Here is a 21,789-nt window from a genome sequence, read left to right as displayed (position 1 = left end):
ATAAATACATTTTAAATTGCTTAATTCCATAAAAAATTCACAGTTGCTTCTGTGAAATCATTGCTGATCTCACAGCATTCTGTTGATAAACATCTATTTGCCAAGTTAAATCCTTTAATTTATGTTTAAATGAAAGAAAATTAATTAACATGACAGAATTGAGTATTTAAACATGTATCTAACATGATTTTCCTGGTTTTGTGATCTCTTTGAATAGAAGCCGGACTAAAGCGTGAACTGCCCCTGCAGGCAAAAAGCTCCCTAATTACTCAATAATGAAGCTTTCAAAACGCCGTCTGTGAACGACAGGAAGCGGGAGGAAGAGAAGTGAAAAATGGGAAGCTGGCGATGCAGCAGGAAGATGTGCTCAGACAAGAATACCCTCAATAATTCACCATCCTGCTGAGAGAAACACATGGCAAACTGCTGAGCGGGGAGAAAGACTGGACAGAGAAGATGGATGTTTGCCAGAACCAACACCACCAGTCAATTAATCTATTAGCAGTTTGGAAACAAATAATCAAAAGGGAATTTCTCAGCCGAAATGGAAAACATAATTGATTTTTGACAGGATTACTAGGAGGGAAACTAGCAGGGTATTGATTACTTTTGATATTTTTATCTGTTGAGAAAAACAACCTGTTTTGTTTCTCAGGGAAAATGTTTCTATATTTTGTTAAGATTGTTAACTTTTTTTCAGAAAAGAAACCCATGCATAACATAAATTTTGTGGTATTTCCAAAGTAAAAACTTTAGATTTCTTTATGTCTGTTAGTTTTGCTTCCTTTCTTTCCATATTTCCATAATATGAACAGTTAAATCCTCCCTATATGTTTAAACTGGAAACTTAACATTAACTCCTGTTCACTGCAAAAACTTAAGTATTTTTAGTCTGTAACATCTTAGTACACTTAAATTAACTTACAGTAGCTTTCCAGAAAGATTTAGGAGCTTGTTTTAAATAAATAATTTCTTAATATTAATGAAAGAGTTATAATTGCACTGGATGATTATTTAACTGTGAAATTATCTCCAAATGGAACAAGTACTTTCCAATCAATATTAAGAAATTATTGACTTAAAACAAGCTCTTATTGTTGCTGAAAACTTATTTGTAAGTCAGTTTTGTCTCAAATAAGACAAAGCTAAGATATTGACACTGAAATTAGATCAGAAATACTTTGATGTTTGCCGTGCAGAAGCACATTCTTGGACTGCAGATCCAGAAACATGCAGTGCAGCTGATCAGTTGCAGATCAGTATGTGGGAAATGTGTGAAAAGTGTGTCTCTGTGAAACGGCCACAGCAGGAAGTATTGTTAATGGACAGACGGTGGAAAGAAAACCAGCTGACGAACCAACAAACTGCATTACATATAAAACATCAGGAAATGAAGCAGCTCAACTTTTTATTTCTTAGCACTGCAGCCTGAACCCCAAACTGCAGCCTTCTGTGATGTGATCGGGTTCATGTTTTTACGCATCACTGCAAGATTTACAGCCTGCATGATCTTCAGCTCTGTTGACGTAATGTTTATCAGCCTGCAGCGTTGCTGCGTGCTTACCTTTGCCCCGATGTGTCGCATGGCGAGCCCTTCCTCTTGCGTGACTCTGGTGTGGCAGGGTCCAGGGGGCTTTCCCCAACTGCACTCATTTTCAGCTTAGACTGATCTGAAAACAGGAGAAACCTGCAGTTTAATTAAAACATCTCATTGACTTTAAAGAATAATTTCTCAAAAGAAAATCCTCATATCGCCAAAAAAAAACCCAAACAAAAATGACAGGAGCTGACAAACATATCCTAAAGAAATACCACTAACAGCCGCAGTTATATGCAATAAAGTTAAAAGGCTCAACCTTGCATAACAGCAACACTTAAATTTATTGCATGTGGACCAAGGAGGTATGGGAGATATACAGGAGGTAATTGAACACCCTCCAAGATTAGAAAAGGCATAAATCAGAATATGGAGTTCATCCATGACTTTGCGATCACTTTAAAACAATCCTGATATACGGCTATGGACGCCGTGCAGCGCGACGTCACGATCCTGCCCCCGTCTCCCAGTTCGAGGGCGAAAAGCTGCTCGCTCACCATGACTAGCATGTTATCATTGTAACACGCTAAATCTTAAATGCATGCCTGATATAGAAGATAAAAAAGGACACAGCGCTTTGCTACTAATTGTTGACCACATGACAAAATTAGGAAAAAGTTTTAAGGAAGAAATAAATGGCGAAGGAGAGGGAAGCACTTCAGCTATGCTAGCTTGACTTTGACAATCTCAAGATGTAGATGTGATGTGGAATTTGGTTCAGTTACAAAAAAGGTGATTTAAACACCAACTCTGACAGATCATCAGTACAGCAGGTGTTTAAATGAGCTATTAGCTAATTGCTAATTTACCACTGCTGTGTTAGCTTCGCTAATAGCAGCGTTAGCTGATCAACCGCAGCAGTCTCTACTTAATAAGTGTAAAAACTTAAAACTGAAACCGACTACATGTCCTGTTCTTTGTGTAGGAAATACTTAAAACATTAACATAAAACATTAAAAAAAAGAGTCCTACTGATAATTTTAACTGTAATATAGTCAAATTGATAGAGGCAGCAGTAAAATCTTTAGCTTTAGCTCATGATGCTAAAACATAAAAAAATGAGCCTGAGATTAAAATGTAATTTTGTCATTTTAATTTCCTCCAACTTTGAGTTTTCAGAGTACAGTAAGAACTTTGAGGCATTTAGACCAAGTTAAGAGCTGATCAAGCACAACAAATCAGTCAGATCGCTCAAACACACAGAGAGAGAAATTATTTCGATTTGTTAACCTTCATGGTAAATTATTGCTGCGCAGACAGTCGACACTAAACTAATCTGTCATCCAATTTACTCTAATCTGTCATCTTCATCTCTGCGGAAAAAGCTACAATTTCACAAGATAATGAAGCTTCATGCTGGTTTCCAGTATAGAAACTGGAAACAAGAGGATTTACTAACGTTGCTTTATGTAAGGTTTCTCATTTATGGCCTCACTGGATTACTTTACATTTCTCTAATCAAACTAAATGCTTCTGAATTGTGGATTGTATCTGTTATCTGCTTTTGTTTATAAATCTGTTCAGTCGGCTGGACAGGTTTTACTTTATCAGCAATTTATCTGTGTTCAATTGATAAATTAAATAGGCCTGAAACGATTAATGGTGATTGTTGAAGTAATCATCAATTTGCTTTGGTTTTCGATTAATCCCCAACTGGAGATTACAGACTCTTAAAAACAACACATTCAGAGAAATAATTCAGCCAAAACTGTGCAAAAATATAAATATCTTGTATTCAAGATTAAACAATAAACCTTTTTGTCTGTAACTATGTTTTATCCAGACAGTTTTAGCTTTTTGTTTAAAATTCAGTACAAAACAAATTCCCAATTAAGCACATTTTGCCATTCAGTTATTAATCAGTTAATCAAATAGATAATCAATATATTGCCCCTACACTGCAGCACTATATCAAGCAGAAAAGGTTCACTGAGATTTGTTAGTTGCAGATTCAACATTTGCTACAAATTATCAAGTTTTCACTAAAGCAATGTTGTAGTTCAGGCAACAAAATGTTCATTTTCTTATTTGAAAAAAAAATGTGCCCATTTTTTATCCAATTAATCGATTAGTCATTAGAATAATTGATTATTACATCATAAGTTTCCATCCTGAAGTTTATGTTAGCATTGTACTGGTACTTCAGGAACGTCCAGCTGCTTCAGTGACAAACTGCTGCATCCTGGATGCACAAAGTGGCTGCATATCAGATCCTTCCTGCCAGCAGCTGTCAGACTATAACCGTCAGTGCTGGACGTTCTTGTGTCCCTGCTGGTATTTCCTCTGCTTCTGGAGTTCTCACTCATTGTAAATAGCCTGTTTTTAATGCACAAATGTGAAAAATTTTCACATGATCTTACTCAGTTGCACATTCCTTTGGATCAGAGTACGCTTTCTTGAAAAACTGCTCAGTGCATTTTGTTGAAAATTTGACCTTATTGTGGTTTTCTTATATTTTGAGGCCGCATGCTTTGATCGCCGGTCACTTTGCTGCTGGTGCCAGTTTCAGAATTTCCTGATTTTACTCTCTTTGTTTTTTTTTTACATAAACACAAAACCAATGGTTCATTTATTGCAGATCTGTTCTTGAACATGGAGTCTGTGAAAAAAAAAAAAACGTGTGAAAATATGGAGACTGGAACCAAATATTCTGGAAAATACTTCGAAATCCAGACCAGAGCTTCAACGTGTCCAACATCCTCCTGAAGGTTTTTGTCATTTTTCTCACATTCTCCATCAACGTGCGCCCAAAGTGGGAAATAACTGAGCAGCAACATCTCTGGAGGGTTGACATGGAAACAAATGCTGCAACACTTGCCGAAATCCAGGAGTTAACGAGGTTTCTGAAGGATCCATTAAAGCAAATGTTGCATTAATGCTGCTGTCACAAATTTGATGTCGTAGTGGTTCTAATCAACATGCAGCTCCGAGGGGGAAAACGCCTTATTTAAAGGGAAGAATCAGTCAAAAAAGAGCAAAAGTACCGAAAGTAGTTATTTTTAACCAATTAAAAAAAAATTTGAGTCATATTAAGCACAAATCTCAAAAGTTTGATCAGCTACACAGAACAGAAACCTTTTAATCCACGATTGTTACAGAAATATAAAGAATGGCTGTGAGGTCAAGCTGCTGACAGGACAATAATTCTTCCTGATGAGCCTCGTTTACATTTTTACCTCGAATCACCCTCACTCCCCTCCAGGAGGAAAAGGAGGCATCAGGAAAACCAGAGCGCCACGACGGCTCAGCAGATGACACAAACATCAGCTTCGTGTTTGGAGGATTGGGAATCACAGCTGCTTTTTATTTAAATTAGAAAATAAAAAGAGTTAAGTGGGCTCACCGTTCACCATTATACAATCAAACTATTTTATTTCACTGAAATTAGAAGCATATTGTAGGAGACTGGATGTGAATTTAACTGTTTTGGATGTTATGGGATTTGATCTGATTTAGGGTTGAAATGATTAATCAGATTAATTGTGATTAATCGATTGATGAAATAATCTTCAACTAATTCAGCAGTCGATTAATCGTTAGCTAGAAAACAGAGACTGAAGAAATTACATTTAATAAAACACTCAGTGCAATAAATAAGCAAAAAAAAAAACTGTACAAAAAATATCTACATTTGCAGTTAAGAGACAAAAAAATGTGTCTGTAAAACCGTTCTATTAAATCTGTTTGAATTATGTTTAAAAAATGTCTAGCACTGTTTTGATGTCCAGTTATTAATCAGTTAATACAAATGATCAATAGATCTACATCGTATTAATAAGTCAATCAAAAAGGGTGGCTGCTAGAAGCACCCTTTGCTCTCTGAAGGAATGCTACTGTTGCATTTCAGGCAATAAATTGTTTATTTTCTCATTTAAAAAAGGAATTGAATAGAGTTAGGCTGAATAGATCTCCCGTTATCTAGACAATTTTTTTCAATACAAGGATCAATAGATATTAATATCAGATTGGTGCATAATTTGTTATTGTGTAACAATAACTAGATGGAAAATTGGCCCAGAAATGATTATAATGAACAACAATATTTTTGTTTTGGGACTATTTTTCTAAAAATATGTTTATAGTAACTTAGTAATGCAAGTTCGCTGTCCCAGCAAAAAATAAACTTTAACTTTATAAAGAACTTAAACCGGAAGATACATTAAATATACAAAATAAAAAACAACCAAAAACAATAAATAAAAAGAAAATAAAAACCAGAAATATCCAAATAGATTATGAAATCTCTGTAATAAACATCACTATTCATCAGATTCTTTTTACTCTATTGAGCAAATAATTCTTTATTTTACAATAACTATCATTTTAATTATCCATTTTCAATGTAAATCTGTAAACATTAGTACATGCAAATTAAAAGACCACATCCAAGAAATACTCCTTATTTCCTAAATAAAATAAATTTCCTTTTCTGATCAATAAGGTGAACATTTGATAAAATTCTCTCAACAACTTTTAAACCCAGTAACATGTGACTGGAGTGACCATCAGTAGTTACAGCTGCAGGCTGAGCACATGCCACATGTCACGTTTTGCAGAAAACACAAAACCTTTGCAGCTCCTATCACACACAAACACACACCTGTAGAAGAGGTCAGCCTCCCGCAGCTTCTGACCTCTCCCGCCCTCCTCTCTGTAAGTGACGTACAGAGGAGGAGGAAGAGGAGGACTGAGCCTTCAGTCAGCAAAGATGAAGAACAAACAGCAGCAGCGACAGCAGAGTCAGCCTTCTGAGACGTAAAATCCACAGCCGCCCCATTACAAACACCAACCGTCTCCTCTTTAGGGCTTCTCCCTCCGTCGTCCTCCCATCCTGCAAGCTGCCATCACACAGAAAGGCAACCGAAAGCGTGCAAATGTATGGATTGCAAGGGGAGCGAGGGAGAGACCACCAGGTGGAGAGTGGGCAGCGAGAGATGGAGGCTCATCAGAGAAATCGTGGGAGGAGAAGGAGGTAAAAGAGGGAAGGGATGCCACGGTTAAATATCATCCTGATTTGGAGCATCATGTTGTGACTGAGAGGGAAATATGATTTGAAGATGCATCTTTAAAAAAAAAACCTGCCAGACTCTGAATAGTTCATTCACGTCCTCATTTGTGAACTTTCTCAAACAAAATCATGAAAACATGAAAACAGATGAAAGCAGCAGAGGTGTAGGATAGTTACATAAGTAAAACAAAAGATTTTTGATTAAAAATTCAATAAATTATCAAATTGAAGCTGCAAATATGTATAATTAGCTTCAAATAAAAAGAGATTCCCAGATTGTTTCAGTGTGAAACTTGCGCACCCCTTTCTGCTGCTGGGAGATGGTTCAGCCTCTGAGAAGCTGCTCAGTCACTGTTGCTAAGGCCGGCCCCTCCTGAATGTCAGGACATAAAGCAGAGAGTAAACAGCCTCAGTCAGACCTCCAGCTCCTTTATTCATCACGCTCTGAGGAGCTGATCGTCATGTGGACCAGGTGAAATCAGCAGCAGCTCATATTGTGCAGGTCTGCTGGGGAAAATGTGGCTTCCACATGAAGCAGAGCACAACCAACTCCTGCATCAGGTGGATTTTATAACTGAACTAAAAAAGTTATTTACTTAAATGACAAAGCAGAAGTCATTCTACTCCCTCTGAGCTCAGTTTTGTTATTAAACATGAAAATTATTCGCTCTGAGACGTTGAAAGGTTTCTTATTGGGTTTATTAACAGAACTTTAGCACTACTGCAGCAGCAAAGGGTTTTTTTCAGGCCTTATAGTCCGGTAGATTTGGTTCGATTGGGGACCAAAATAGCAACTGTTCCCTTCCTCACCTGTGGGGGCGCTGCAACAAGAACAACTGAAGAAAACTAGACAAAAACGAGACACTGAGCGCAACTTCCTTCTTCCCAAAATATAAATAAAAATTGAGTGGATGTAGGATTTCTCTGTTGTTGTTGGCGAAGTGCTATAGAGCTATTACTTCCGCTAGTACTAGCCTAGCATGATAAGTTTGGTTGCATTTACCCAGAATGCCCTGCGGTGCACTTCACTTCCTGCTCCGGTCAACTTTGAGTTCACGTACTAATTCAAACAGCACCAGAGCTCACTTCAACCAAACCACATTTCAGATTTTTAAACGGACTAGCCTTTGCTTTTTTACATAATTCACACCTTGCTAAACGAACTAGAGTTCAATTAAACTGGACTAAGCAGGTGTGAATGCATCCTTATAATTGCACCAAGGTATTTCAGTTTTCCAAACTGCATTTTCAAATATTTAAGATATGCTCCATTAAAAAACCTGCAATTAGGTGAATTTTTCACAAATAATTGGGAGACACGCTCCTGAGGTCTCCTGTAGATCACCACCACTTCGTCCTTAGAGATAATTTTTAGAAGAATGTGTTTTTAAAAGAAATTACCTTTCTAAACACCAAATACCATTAAAATGATCTAATTATCAGAAGCTCCAGAATCTAATCTTTTTCTGGTCAGTGAACACACAGACTGGCACTTCCAGTCTGGGCCAACAGTAACCCTCTTTGGTGAGGACGTGCTTACAGTGGGAAGAATTGATTACAGTCACTTTTCACTACTTCTGTGTTTTAAAATGAAGTGAGAGGAAGTAAAACAACAGTGAGAAAAAGTTCACCCAGAAAATTAAAGCTAGATATGACAGATCTGCATAAACAGAGAAAAACGCTGCGGTGCTTCTCATTTTTCCAACTGAATCCTCTGTCCAGTTCCAATCCATTGTTCCCCACCATCTGTGTTGACCAGAACCAGGATGTTTACCGGCAGTCAGACATAACCTTGGACCGCACACGGCTCCACAGCCACCACAACACACAGCCAAAGTCCTCGCTGTATAGAGTACGCAGCGGTCTGAAGTTAGAGACCCACAGAGGCTCCTTCATTTGTGCAACAACTACTGACAGATAAATACCACCATATAAACACACAGAAAACTCAATTACAGCAGCTTAAACTCTCACTTGTACACTCGTCTCACTTCCTTGTCAGAATTATGGGGATTTTTTGCTGAATTTTGCATGGAAATTTGACCAGGTTTATATTTTCCCATCATCAACACAACAACCTGTTATCTGAAAATGCCACAAACAGAAGCAAAAGTTAAGTACATTTACGAAAACAAACTTCACCAAAATCCAGCTTTATCTTTCTTTCAAGATATGCAATAAATCAATTAATCACATGATCAATGAAAATGAGAAAGATTATTTTCATTTAGATAACAAGAAATGTCCCCATTTAATTTAGTTGAAAACTAAATATTTAGAAAAATTTGGCCAACATTTGACATCCAATATGGAGTCGATAGATTTATTTAATCTTTTATAAAAGTCCAAACTACCAAAATGGCATTGTTGGGTGTTTACTTTCATTTATTTTCTGTGTCTTATTAAAACAAAGCATTGATTTTTCTTCTTCATTCTGTCAGCTAAAGCGCAAGATGTCAAACTTTTATGTAAAATAAAAATATTTTCAATTGACAAAAGTCCTGACTGGCTCTTTTGGCTCATTTTCCAGTTTAATCTGAATGATTAATATTTTTGAGATGTAATTTTGGTTACAGAGACTTTATAATTTATCTGAATTACTATTGTTCCAGTGATTTTGTTTATTTTTTATGTTTGAAATGTTAAATGTTCTCTAGAAATTAAAGTTTTTTTTTTCCTTTTGTTTGTTTGTACTTGCATTAATATTCAGTTAGTATTATTGTAAAATCAGTTGAAAGTGGTTTAAAAATTACAACATTATCGTTTTTGCAATAATTTTTGGGTCAAGTTATCGTTCAGACCTACAACCAAACTAAAACTAATTGTCAAATTTCACATTTTAATTTAAAAAAATATCTGAAACAAAGAATTGTGTTTTCTGGGCTGAAAAAAAAAACAAAACTCAATGACCAAACTTCAAATAGCTTCAGAAAGAAGGGAATGCTCAAATATTGTGCTGTTAGGAGGCGATTAAAGATTTTTTTTTTTTAAATAATTTCCACTATCCAATAAAAATCTGATCAAATGTTTTGCTTCACACATGGATGGGGAATGATTTCAGCATTTTTCAAATGGTCCACAGCTTATTTTCATTTTTACAAGCATATTTGGATTACTTGGAATAATCGTTATTAGTTGATTATTGAAATAATGATCAATAGCACTCAATTCATTGATAGCTAGAATATACATTCAAAGCAGTAATTCAGCACAAACTGAACAAGATTAAGATCCAAACAGTTGATTTACAGTTTGATTTGTACATGTAGGAGTTGAAACCAGATCGCTGAAGCAGATTATCAACTGTAGTCTAAAGACATTTCAGACATTCTGGATAGATCAACCTGATGCACCTACTTGGTCTAGGGCTCCAGTGAATGAGTCATGTGGTGGCTTTGGGGGCCTTCTTCTGGGCTCTCTCCACAGATAAAAGGGGTTAACTCTGCAGGTGGGGTCACTGGAGGGCGAACGGCTTAAAGTCGAGGTGATGGAGCGCCGGTGGCGAGGTTAGGGCTCCCCCGCCATACTGTCACATGGCACCATCCCTGGTGCAGGGAGAAGCCAGCCGGCCTCTGACATGGAGGAGAGAAAACACCATCAGTCAGAAAAGATCGATTAAAAAAGACCTTCCTATACCAATACAGGCTAGGGCTAATCGATTAATCAAATTAATCGTGATTAATCAAATACTGAAATAATCGTCAACTAATTTCGTGAACGATTTATTGTCAACTAGAATATAGAAAATCAAAACAAGGCTTCTCGCTAAAAAATATATATATTCAGAAATAAGAACATAAATAACAACATTAATAAAAAGCAGAAAAGTCTTTAAAATTGCCTGAAATGTGCAGGTACAAATAAACAGAGCGGTGTAATCCAAACAGTTCTACAGTCCAATATTTAACAATCAAACTTGTTGATTTAGAAATGTGTGTGTTGAGTGACGCTGGTAGCTTCACTCCATTGTGTTATTGTTTTTTGGATCATCAAGTGAAGACAGACCCAGTAGGTTTTACAATTGAAACAGGCTGAATAGTGAACTGAACCACAGCAACTTTTGACATTTCCAATAGGAAACCCAACAATACCAATGCCCACCAGTAGGAGGTGCTAACATCAAAATCAAAAATATCCTGAGCATGGCTAAAGCCAATCCTGTTTTATAAGCCACTTTTACAATGGAAGCAGACAAAATAGAACCGAACCGCACTGAGGAAACATAATATATAATACATAAAAAAAACAAAAAAAAACTGTAGACTAAATACTGAAACATTGGATTGTTTATATTCCTCATGCAAATTAAAACACATTAAATATTATATCTTCTGGTCTGTGTATTTATGAAGATACAAGTTAAAGATGCTTTATTTGTATAAATGGGGATAATTAAAATTTCTACTTTCTGTTGGATTCAAAGCAACTATCAAGGAAACTCTTTTCCTTTACTGCAGGTAATGTGTGCTACACTAAACTGCTCATACAGAAGAGCTTGGAAGAGGTTTAGTTCAGGAAGCCGAGATTAGCAAGTCAGACTGTAAAGAAAAGCAAAAATGTGCTTGATCCATATCTGATTTAAAATATTTCAAACTATTTTTTGAAGAAATTTGGCATTGAGTTTAGAAATGGTGAAATGAAGTTTGACTAATATTGTGACATTACCTGGGAATTGCTGCTTCTTTTACCAAGCAGTCACTGACAAACTAGCAGAGACATTTCGAATAAGTTTCTCTTTTGAACGAAGACTAAACATAATTTGCACCAAAAGTCTTGTGCTTTGTTCATAATTCAGATGAATCGGTCTGTCCTTCACCCGTTTATTGAACCTGGACCGGAATGGCGCTCCCGCTGGTTTGTTTTGGAACAATGTGACAGTTTCTATGCCTCGTCTATCAGTGCCTGCAGTAAGTCCAAGGTCTATGTGACATTATGGAGGTGTGAAGAGAACAAACTGCGTAGTGCGGTTGGCTGCATTCAGTACAAATTAGTCCCACCATTCATAACATAATCATAAGATCTAGTCATGCACATTCCAGTGAATAAATACATCAATGACAGCAATAATTGATTTTGCGGAGGACTGGGGCAGGTGCTGAGAAGGCAGCCTCAGTGTGTCGGCATCAACATCGGTCACATGACCAAACAAAAACAACATGGCCTCTAGAAGCACAAACGGGTTAGCATAAGGCTTCTGCTAATCAAATTTAATGCTTTCAGTGATATTTTTCACATTAATAATGCCATCAACATTCAATGCATAGAGCACAAATGTTTTTTTTAAATTCCATTAACAGTAGATCCATTAACTATTACACATTCTTATGGTATTTCAACAAAAGATCAAGTTATGTGCCACAGTCTGCAAACTTTTCCTTCCAGTTTCTAACTCTACAGCATCTGATGCTGGATCTTGTCTAGGCATGAAATGATTAATAGTGATTATCATAGAAATAATCATCAGCTAATTTATTCATCGATTAATTGTTAACTAGAGTGAGCTTTCAAAAAAGGCAATTTGCTAAAAGAATAACATGCTTAGACAAAAATGTTTTAAGCAAAAATATATGCATTTTGCTTTTAACATGAAAAAATAAAACCTTCTTTGTCTGAAAATATGTTTCATCCATAACTGCTAAGAAAATCTACCAAGCACCTTTTAATTTAATAATGAAAAATTGGTTAGTCCAAAAAATAAACAGATCAGCGCAACACTTAAACTGTAAGTCGAGCAGAAATGGTTGAGTTTTTCACAATTTATTTTGAATCCTTTGCTACAAATAACTGAGCGTACTAGCTATTATTACATTTCAGGCAATAAAATGCCCAACTGCATTATTTTATTTTAAAAATTTATTAAATTTATAATATATAAAAGAAATATCCAAAATGTGGCAATTCTTTTAATCCGATTAATCTTCACATTTAATAGATCAATCAATGAATAATATCAATCGCAGTCCTTAAATTTCATATTTTTAATGCAATTAAAGCCTTAAATTTAACTGAACCTGTGTTCATTATTTGAAAATAATATTTGATTAATTGCAAAAACAGTTTTGTTTTTCAATGTGAATAGAATATGAAACATGAAAGCAGCATAAATCAATAAATCATATGTGCAATTAGAACAGATAAAATGCTAACAGTTTAACTTTGCTAACAGTTAAAAAAAAGTGCTAAACGCGACAAACGAAGAAGGGCGAGGAGCTGTCCGTTACCGGTGGCCATGCTAAGCAGCAGAATGCATCGATCAATAATAACCGGATCAAATAATAGTTGATCAAATAATCGAGATTAACCCTTTATCTTTATTCATCCTTTACAATTTAACAGATATTGATGACGAAACATAAAAATATGTCAATAAGCATTTTAAACAGCTCCGTTTCCTTTATTCGGCTGTTAATGCACAAATATGACAAGAATAACTACGAACTGAAATTATCTGGGTGTGCTTTAACTGAGACGGGACAAAAAAACCCAAATTGTTTTGTTTCTAGAATAAAGAGCAAAGGCCGAGCCGCTGTTTATGTTCTGCATACGGGGAGCTTGTATACGGTAACCAACAGGGACAAAGTTTAAGGTCGGGCAATAACGTCAGAAACAGAGCAGAGAATGTAAAATGTGTGCCAGAGGTCATTCACTTACAGTAATACACACTCTTTCTACATCAAAAAACATATCAGTTATAATAAGCATTTATGCACCGAATCTGATTTAAATATACTCTAATGAAGCAGAAACGCACCCAACACTACTTCTTTTTGTACATAATTCATGTACGGTTCGTTCTTTGATTTTTCCACTTCAAAATAAACTAAGAAAACAGAAAAATCAAAACAAATTAAATTCAGGTCCACTAACTTCTGAGAGAATAACTAATTTATCTGCAGAAGAAGCAAAGACAAGGGGAGAAACATTAACTGATTTCAAATAGCAGTCAAGGCAAACATAGTTTCTCATGTTTGCCTCTACATGTCAGGGAAATTACAGTTTACTGGTTTTAGGACATGTTTAGTCTTCTCCATTAGTGATTCACTGTAAAAACAGTTCAGAGGCTTTGCAAATTAAATAAAGGGGAAACAAGAAAAATGCAGCAGTGATAAATTTTATTCTGTTAATTGAAGGAGACGAGATGTTAAATAATTTCAAAGTTGATAAAGCAAATACGGCAGATTACAAATGTTCAAATGACCAAAAACATTTTTTTGCAGAAGTGCAGACATGTGAAAGACAATTCACATATTGTCTTTCACATATGTGAACTGTTTTAGTTATCAATTAATTGATTATTCTAACAATTCATTTAATTTGGGGGAAAAAAAGATGCAAATAAACAAATAATAAATTTTTAAATAAAACATTGACTTTGTTCAAAAATATTGGACTAAAATGAGGCTACAGGAGAAAATATTCAATAAAAATAGAAAAAACATCAAAACTTGTGCAGGATAAAGTTGCCACCATATGCTGGGGATTATTCAGAGAAGCTAAATGAAAGCGAAGCGTGTCCGCTGACATCCTGGGGATTTAAAACACACAAACACCTAAAGCAGCTCCTGCAGAAGAAAGCAGCGGCTGCAGGCAGGCAGGTTGCTAAAATGGCTGATCAGTCTCCATACAGACGCAGAGCTCAGACAGGAGGAGGAGGAGGATGAGGAAGACTCCCACTGCCAACAGTTTGTCTTCACACCTCATGTTTAATAAGAAATGATTTATTCCACCTGCCAATTAACATCTCTGCTCCTTAACTCACTTTTTAAACTCGTGAAGTTAATCCTAAGCTGCTTAATTCCAGACAATATGAGCATCGTTTGATTTTCCTGCAGGATTGACGAGATCAGCCAAATAGAGAGCAACTCCTGATCCCTTTGCAACTCTTTGTTTCGTTGCTTACAGACAGCTTTACTCTCATGGTTGCTACAAACTTTGAGCCACACAAGCGAGGCCCGAGCTGAACTCTGTAACATGCTTGTTATCTGGGCTCCATCTCGGCTCCGTGAGGCCCAGCTGTGACGCTTCGGACACAAACACTGCAGATGCTGCTCAGACCGATCCACCTGCTGTCACTTCACACACAAAACAAGGAGGAGCGAGCCTCCGATTACAGTCACATGACCAAACAAATACCACATGATCAACAGAAACACACACACACACACACACACACACACACACACACACACACACGGCAACAAGGTGCTTATAAATATCTGGTGGGAGTTTTACTAACTATAAAAGTGGTTAAAGTGACGAGTATCGAGGCGGCCGATGTGGTTTAAACATAAAATATTCTTCTTTTTTTTTTTAACCACCAACTCCGATTTCTAATTTTAGTTTTTTTCTCACCTTCCTTAAAAATTACACGACAGAAAAAATCTTTTAAAAAATTGGCTTTTACTTCAATAATTTGAGACGCTTGTCAAACAGAATCATTAACCTTGAAATCCAAGAAACGATGGAAAAAACGTTTTAGGATTTTCCAAAAATTAAATCTTTAAAAACAGAAAATTTTATTGACATTGCATCTTGACAAATTACTAAAATATCTTTTAATGTTTTTTCCAATATCGCATAATAATAAAAAAAAATCTATGTTTTTATAAGATTAATCAATTAATCGTCTGAACAATTGATAGAATTATCTGTAAATAAAATAATTAGGAATGGTTTCTTTAAACAACATTTAAAGTGTATTTCCCGAACCTTTTAAATGTTATTAAAAGAGCAAGAAAATATATATAATGCAAATATTATTGATAAATATTGGTTATCAGTCAAATCAATATGCCATAATATTGGATATTGATATTCTTGAATTTGACTTTTCACACATCAGCCAATAAATCAATGAGTCACGTTTTTGAGTGAACCTAAATTAATTAAAACGATAAAAGGTAGCAACAGAAAGAAAATAAGTAAAAAATGTTAAACATACAAATATGGGAAATAGCACAATTATGTTTTTTAACATATATTTAGTTAACTCACTGAAAATTGACCACATCAGCAAGGTTTTACTTATCAGACTGATACTGATGTTGATTCTGATATTTTTTATTCCAATCACAGAAAACAAGTTTTATAGAATAAGTAAAAATAAATTGCTTTTAGTTGACATCTGCTAAGTTTGTACTGATATAAAAATTTGGGCCGTCATTGATGCCCGATATTCATATTGCTGTTTTGACCGATATTTTCAAACCTTTTTAATCCCAATAATTAAACGCTAAAAGAATAACGATACATCAAATGACCAACATCGGCCCATAGATATGTCATGCCTCTCTAGTTTAAGTTTCAAAACAACGCCAGTGAAGTAGTTTAATAAAGTTACCATCTAAAACATACTTTAATGCTGTAAAAATCAAATAATCGGCTAAAATGTACCCAATATTTACAGTGATACTGCATTTATATTAACAGTACAATACAATGACATTTTTGAGTGCAACATTTAGAAAATATGCTTAATAATAAATAAACACAGACGATTCAGAACATTTAGCTTTAGTGTTAGCTCAAATATCTGAAGTTAAAGATGTTGAATTGAATGTTTAGGAATGAATGTTTGAGACCTGAACAGCAGAGTCTGAAGGGAAACTTGGGATTAATTACTTTGCCTCAGTTACAAACAGAAAAACATTCAGTTGATAAAAGATATTGACCACCACTCAAAACCACAGTTTAATCTAAAGGTTTAATAAAACGCTTCCAAAATGGCTGCAGAGCATCAGGACACAATGAGGTTAAAACAGGAGATTCTAGAAAAGGCTGTTCATTTACTGATGCATTCACAAACCAAGAGAATGTGGGAGAGTTGAGTTTTAATGCATCAATCAAAGCAGTTAATTGAATGTTGAGTTTCAATCAATTTAGATTCAAATTAGTTTCTATCCACAGCTGTTATTAATTGTTTCAAGTTGCAGTTTTGAGAATTAAAATTTATCCATTTATCTAATTGCTTTTCATACCAAGCCTTATTCATTCATGAATCCCTGCAAGACATTTGGATTTTTTTGTACAAATCAACCAAATACAGTCATTTTTAATAACGTAGAATGTTTTATGAGTAATAATCATCAGCTCAAAATCTTTTAGCAGTACTTTTTGTACTTTTTGTTAAGCTGACATTTCTGCAATAAATGTTTTTCTTTCTTATTATTGGTCCAATGTAATATTTGTTATTAGCTGCAAGCAAGAATAATAATTAACAGTAATAACGGCTTGAAAACATCAACCTGGGTGGAATTAATGTATATAATGTGAATGGAGCTTGTGAAATAAATTAACTTTTCATTAATAGTTGATTTATTGAATGCTAAATATTGCTATCAAAACATAAAAAATAGCCATCAAGTGGAAGAAGTTTCCAGATTTAACTGTAATTTTTAGTTTGACAAATAATTTATTTATTTTTTCCTTCCTTCTTAATTTTTTTTATCCTCTGTTGGTGCTTTTAATTATAAAATATTATGTACCACAGTTTTAATTTTGACCTTTTGCGTGAATAAAAGTAAGTTAACAGAGTTATTCTGAGCACTAAAAATGTAATTGTTGAACATTTCAAGGCTTTTTCTGTTTGGAAAACATTTTTTGGATTTTGTGTCAACATTTCACAACTTTTAGTTTGATCTCCTTAAAATACATCGAATTACAGCGATACTTAAATCATCAAATGAACTTTAATTTTGTTAAGAACACTTAACTATGGGAGTGGTATGGTGGATATGTCAAATATCCAAAACAAAACAACCAAAAACAAAAAGGAAATAAAAACCAAAAAAGATAAATAAAATGGATTAAGAAGAAATTATTGAGCTCGTTTTAATTGATCACGTTATAATACCATAGTTAGGACTGAACAATAAATCTATAACAATATACATCATAATATACTTGATCAATATCAATAAATAATAGAATATTCAACCCTTTAAACTGCACAGCATTCTGGGAGATGTAGGCTAACAGCAAGCTAAGCTAGTTTGGTGGAATCAACTAACTCTCTCCCTCTTTGGTTACCTAGCAACTCATTCATACCGAGGTCGCCTAGCAACAACCTGTTGTGTAACAGTAGCAGATTAAGGTTTTGTCACTTTGCTTCATAACAGCTTAAAAATAAAATGAAAAAATCAACATGGTACAGTGAGAACTGAATAAAATACTGACAAATGTGTCAGTATTTCAGATATTTGCAATAACAAAAAACTAATCAATAATTATAGATATAGACTGATGTGAAATTTTGCATTTTCCAGCCTTCATTATTATTATTATTGTCGGCCCAAATGTTCAAACTCTTCCTAAAGAGCTTTCAGATGAAAAGACTTGAAACTCAAATGTTCTAACATGCCAACCTATTTTCATTTATATATGTGTTTTTATATAAAATATCTGAAGAAAGCAACACAGAGTCCACTAATTAATGATAATTAAACAGACATTCTGCATGTTTTTTCCAGTGAAGCTGAGTTCCTTGTGTAACAGCCTCAGATGCCATGTGTCAAGAGGTCAAGGTGTTCTTTCAGCTTTGCGTTCAGGTTACAGAAACCCCCAAAAAGAGCTGCGACACCTTCAGGCCGTCTCCCCCAGCTCCGCGTTACATAACAGCCGCCTGCTCTGGAGCAAAACGCCCCTCCGGAGCCGAGCAGGTTCCACTTCCAGCAGGAGTGGGAGAAAAACGGAGACAGGAGAGAAAAACTCAACAATGAGCCGAGGCCTTGCAGCACATGAGTCGTCCAGGCATCTCTCACATGTGCTGGAGCTTCTCCTACCTGTTCGGGCTCCAGTTCGGCTTGGATCCGTCCGGTTCCGTTGGTTCTTTCCCAGCTTAAACCAAAGCCAGTTGGCTAACTTGGCTAACCAGCTTAACCTCCTGCCTGGTCGCAGCAAGGATACTCACTCAGCTGTCTCACTTTTTTATCCTCTCCTACTTTAGCTTGATAATACTGCGGCCAAGCGTCGCGAACATGTCAAAAACACGCGTGGGTTAATCTGGAAACTTTCCTTAAGTTGTATGTAAGCTGGCTCGCTGTCAATCTAACGTCAGCTTTTGTTGACAAACAAGCCTGCGTGGTCGAAATCACACACGACGTGAAGTTAGCCAGGCTGCTAGCTCGGTTAGCTCAGCCAACTAACCGAGCTTTCGCTAAATCTCGCTCCAAATATCCGTTTTCCACGCCGTCCGTGGGCGCCGCGCGAGTCCGGTGGGCAGCAGCGAGTGGCGGGAGATTCCGTGGATCGGGCTCGCGGGTTTGTGCGTGGCGGTGCAGTTGCGTTTGCTAAGCCAAGTTATCGCTCTGCTCTCTGCTCTCCGCCATTTCCAATCTCTCAACACAAACAAACAGGGCTGCTCGTGCACGGCGGACGCGCGTTCACGAGGCGACCGGACTAAAGTCCCAGCCTTTGATGTTTGACCACAACAACCAGTGAAGCTGTCAGTTCAACCCCAATTATTTATCTTTCACCAAATGCATGTAAAGAAGGATAGCAACTGCTTATATCTGCTTGAGTAACTTTAGAAAAAGAAAAAAATACTTTTAGGAGTTTTTACTTTTACACGATGAAACGATTAGTCGTGAATATTCGTCAATAGTTTAGTTGCTACAAAAACAAAAAATGCATCTATTTACTTTGAAAATGGCTCATAATAAGTGGATAAACCCACGTCTGCGTTTGAGAAAATTGGATGTTTTCATATCTTTGTATTCATATAAAAGTAAAAAGATGTATTTATTTAAAAAAAAAATACTGTTAATCAATTAGTCTGATTAATCAATTATTTAAAAAAAATTAATTTAGGAATCAATTAATAGCTAACTGAAGTTGGTGATTAATTGACAAACGTTTTACCTAATATGTTATATTAAATAATTTTTAAAAATCAATAATTATTTTTTATTCAATAATTTAAAAAATAATCAACATATCAGCTATATACTGTATTAATGTTAATAGAAAAAGATGAGCTTTTCACATGTGAAATGTATTTTTTAGCTACAAATTCCCTAAAGCAATGCTGTTATTACTGTTATTTAGATAATAAAATGTCTATTTTATTATTTAAAGTAAGAATGGAATTATTTGTTTAACTGCATTTGAAACTATTTCTAATCTTGTATGAAAAAGGCTTTAGTTTCAAAAATTCTGCAAAACATACCAATTTCGTAATCCTATTAATCTGTAAAAAAATAAATAAAAAAAATCAGTTAATCGTTATAACATTTGTGTGCTTCTTGTTTTAAAGCACGAGCCGAGATGATGCCACTCGATGCAAAAATTATCCCTGAGCTGTTGCGCAATCTTTCGGACATTTGTTGCCATTCTTTCAGACATATTTTCAGCTAATCTTTGCTGCAGGGCTTGTTCTGCTCAACTTCTCCCATGAAAGTACACTTTAACTGTTCTGTTAAATTACTTGCTTGTCCAGGTCTTAACATTTTTTGCATAAGTGACGACTCCTGTGTGTGGAAATACTTTGTCAACACATTTTTTTCTCATTTTAGTTGAAAGAATAAGGTGAAAAACAAAGTCTGACTCTATGAAACATATATCTGCAGAATCACAAAGGCTCACTTTTGTACAAAAGGCAGCCTTGTTGTATTTTAATGTGGTTTGCAAGAAACTTTTAACTTTTCAAGTTGTTATTGAAAGTATTTTCAGCACTAGAACTGCAATTTGTTTGGTGCAACTTGCTTGTTGTAAAGTGCTGGATAAATAAAGTAACTGTGCAAAACCAGTGCAAATAGATTATTATCCCAAAATCTAAACGAACAGATGAGTTTTAGCTCTATGAGCTAAATCCTTAAACCCAAAAGAAAACATATTTATTGTCACACAGTAAGCAAAGTGTTTATCTCATTGCACGGCTTACATTTTTGCTTTACTATAGAGAACAATTTAAAATATTTGTTAGAACAGACAAATGCAAGCACATGTATAAAAACTCAGATAAAAATATTTTTATCAATTAGGTTGACATTTTTACAGATAAAGTATTTTTTAAATAAAAAATGTGAAGGAACAACATCAAAATGTTTTAAATATCTTAATATTGTGGTAAATAGAACAACAAACACCCAGCTATTTTTACTCAAAAGCTTCCATTAATACAGCAAACGCTAAATAAAAGTGACACAAATCTTATTATTGCTGATTAAATTTAAAAAGTTCTTCAAGACCAACAAAGGAAAGCAACACAACTGAATTAATATTGTTTAATACTATGCTGACAGATCACCTTTCTAAAAAATTCAATTAAATATTCCCTCTTTAATTAATTTATTATTGAGCAGATACAATTGAAAAATGCACAATCAATTAATTTGTACATTTTTAAATAAAAAGGCGTGATTTTTGCCCTTGTCGCAAAATGTTTCAGGTTGCATGACTACTGTCCGACCACAAGGGGGCAGATTTTCATAAACATTGGTCAAGCCGCCATTTTAACCGTCCGGAGATTTCAAACGAGCTGCTAGCTAAAAGCGAATCGGCTGAGCTTCAAGTTAGCAGCTGTTACCTTGGGAAAGATTCAGTTCCCAATGACAACAATTCTTTGTACACCTCGATGTTTCACGGTGAATTATTTTCCAACTCAAACAGGAGCTGCGTTGCTATGCTAACGCTCACCGGCTAACCGTAGACAAGAATACGCAGTTCTGTCTATGCTAACTGTTAGCCTAGCATGTCCCCAAAAATAACAATAAATTCAAGATTTTTGGGTCACACGTAAATCTTTCAAATCAACAAATTTTAATCTGAGACGAAGATAACATACTTTTAATTAAATAATGTATTTTGTAGAAAGTTTATATGATCTAATAAGGGAGAACGCTGCTCAAACAAGAGTTTTATTTCTAAACCTAATAACTGATCAGATCAATTGATCAATCAAGTTGGGTGGAAACGATTAATCGGATTTAATGTGATGAACAAGACATTTTCCATGTAATAAGTAAAAAAAACTGCCAGTGGAACTATAGAATTTTAAAATCAATTTTTACAAGAACAAATTTTTTATAGTAGATATTTAGCAAATATTATAAGCAGTGTTTTTATCCTAGACAAGTTTTCTTTAGCTGAACTGAAAGCAAAATGGCTGCCAAACAAAGAAAGGTTTGTTGTGTTTGTGTATATTGTACTTTAAGCCAGGATGTAAACAATTATTTCAAAATAATCA

The 21,789-nt window shown here is 35.1% G+C and overlaps 1 protein-coding gene across 5 annotated transcripts in view; it reads right to left on the bottom strand.

Moving 5' to 3' along the window:
- The window catches only part of LOC129375430 (protein FAM184A-like), a 171,616-nt gene that overhangs the window by 23,690 nt on the left and 126,137 nt on the right, over positions 1-21,789 (bottom strand). For 3 of the 5 annotated variants that reach the window (XM_055054499.1, XM_055054501.1, XM_055054502.1), the window contains exons 1-3: positions 18,386-18,978; positions 9,963-10,177; positions 1,565-1,670 (exon numbers count right to left, since the gene is read on the bottom strand). In XM_055054499.1, the coding sequence (XP_054910474.1) occupies positions 1,565-1,653 (89 nt within the window). In that variant the 5' untranslated portion in view covers positions 1,654-1,670; positions 9,963-10,177; positions 18,386-18,978. Of the gene's footprint in view, positions 1-1,564; positions 1,671-4,031; positions 4,115-9,962; positions 10,178-18,385; positions 18,979-21,789 lie in introns of those variants that run through there. The other 2 variants (XM_055054500.1, XM_055054505.1) reach the window with 2 other exon arrangements.

The sequence above is a fragment of the Poeciliopsis prolifica genome, unplaced genomic scaffold, assembly GCF_027474105.1.
Source record: "Poeciliopsis prolifica strain line A6 unplaced genomic scaffold, Auburn_PproV2 SCAFFOLD039, whole genome shotgun sequence".
In the NCBI taxonomy this organism is placed as follows: domain Eukaryota; kingdom Metazoa; phylum Chordata; class Actinopteri; order Cyprinodontiformes; family Poeciliidae; genus Poeciliopsis; species Poeciliopsis prolifica.
Note: the sequence above shows the minus strand (reverse complement) of the source record. Positions and strands in the feature narration are given on the sequence as shown.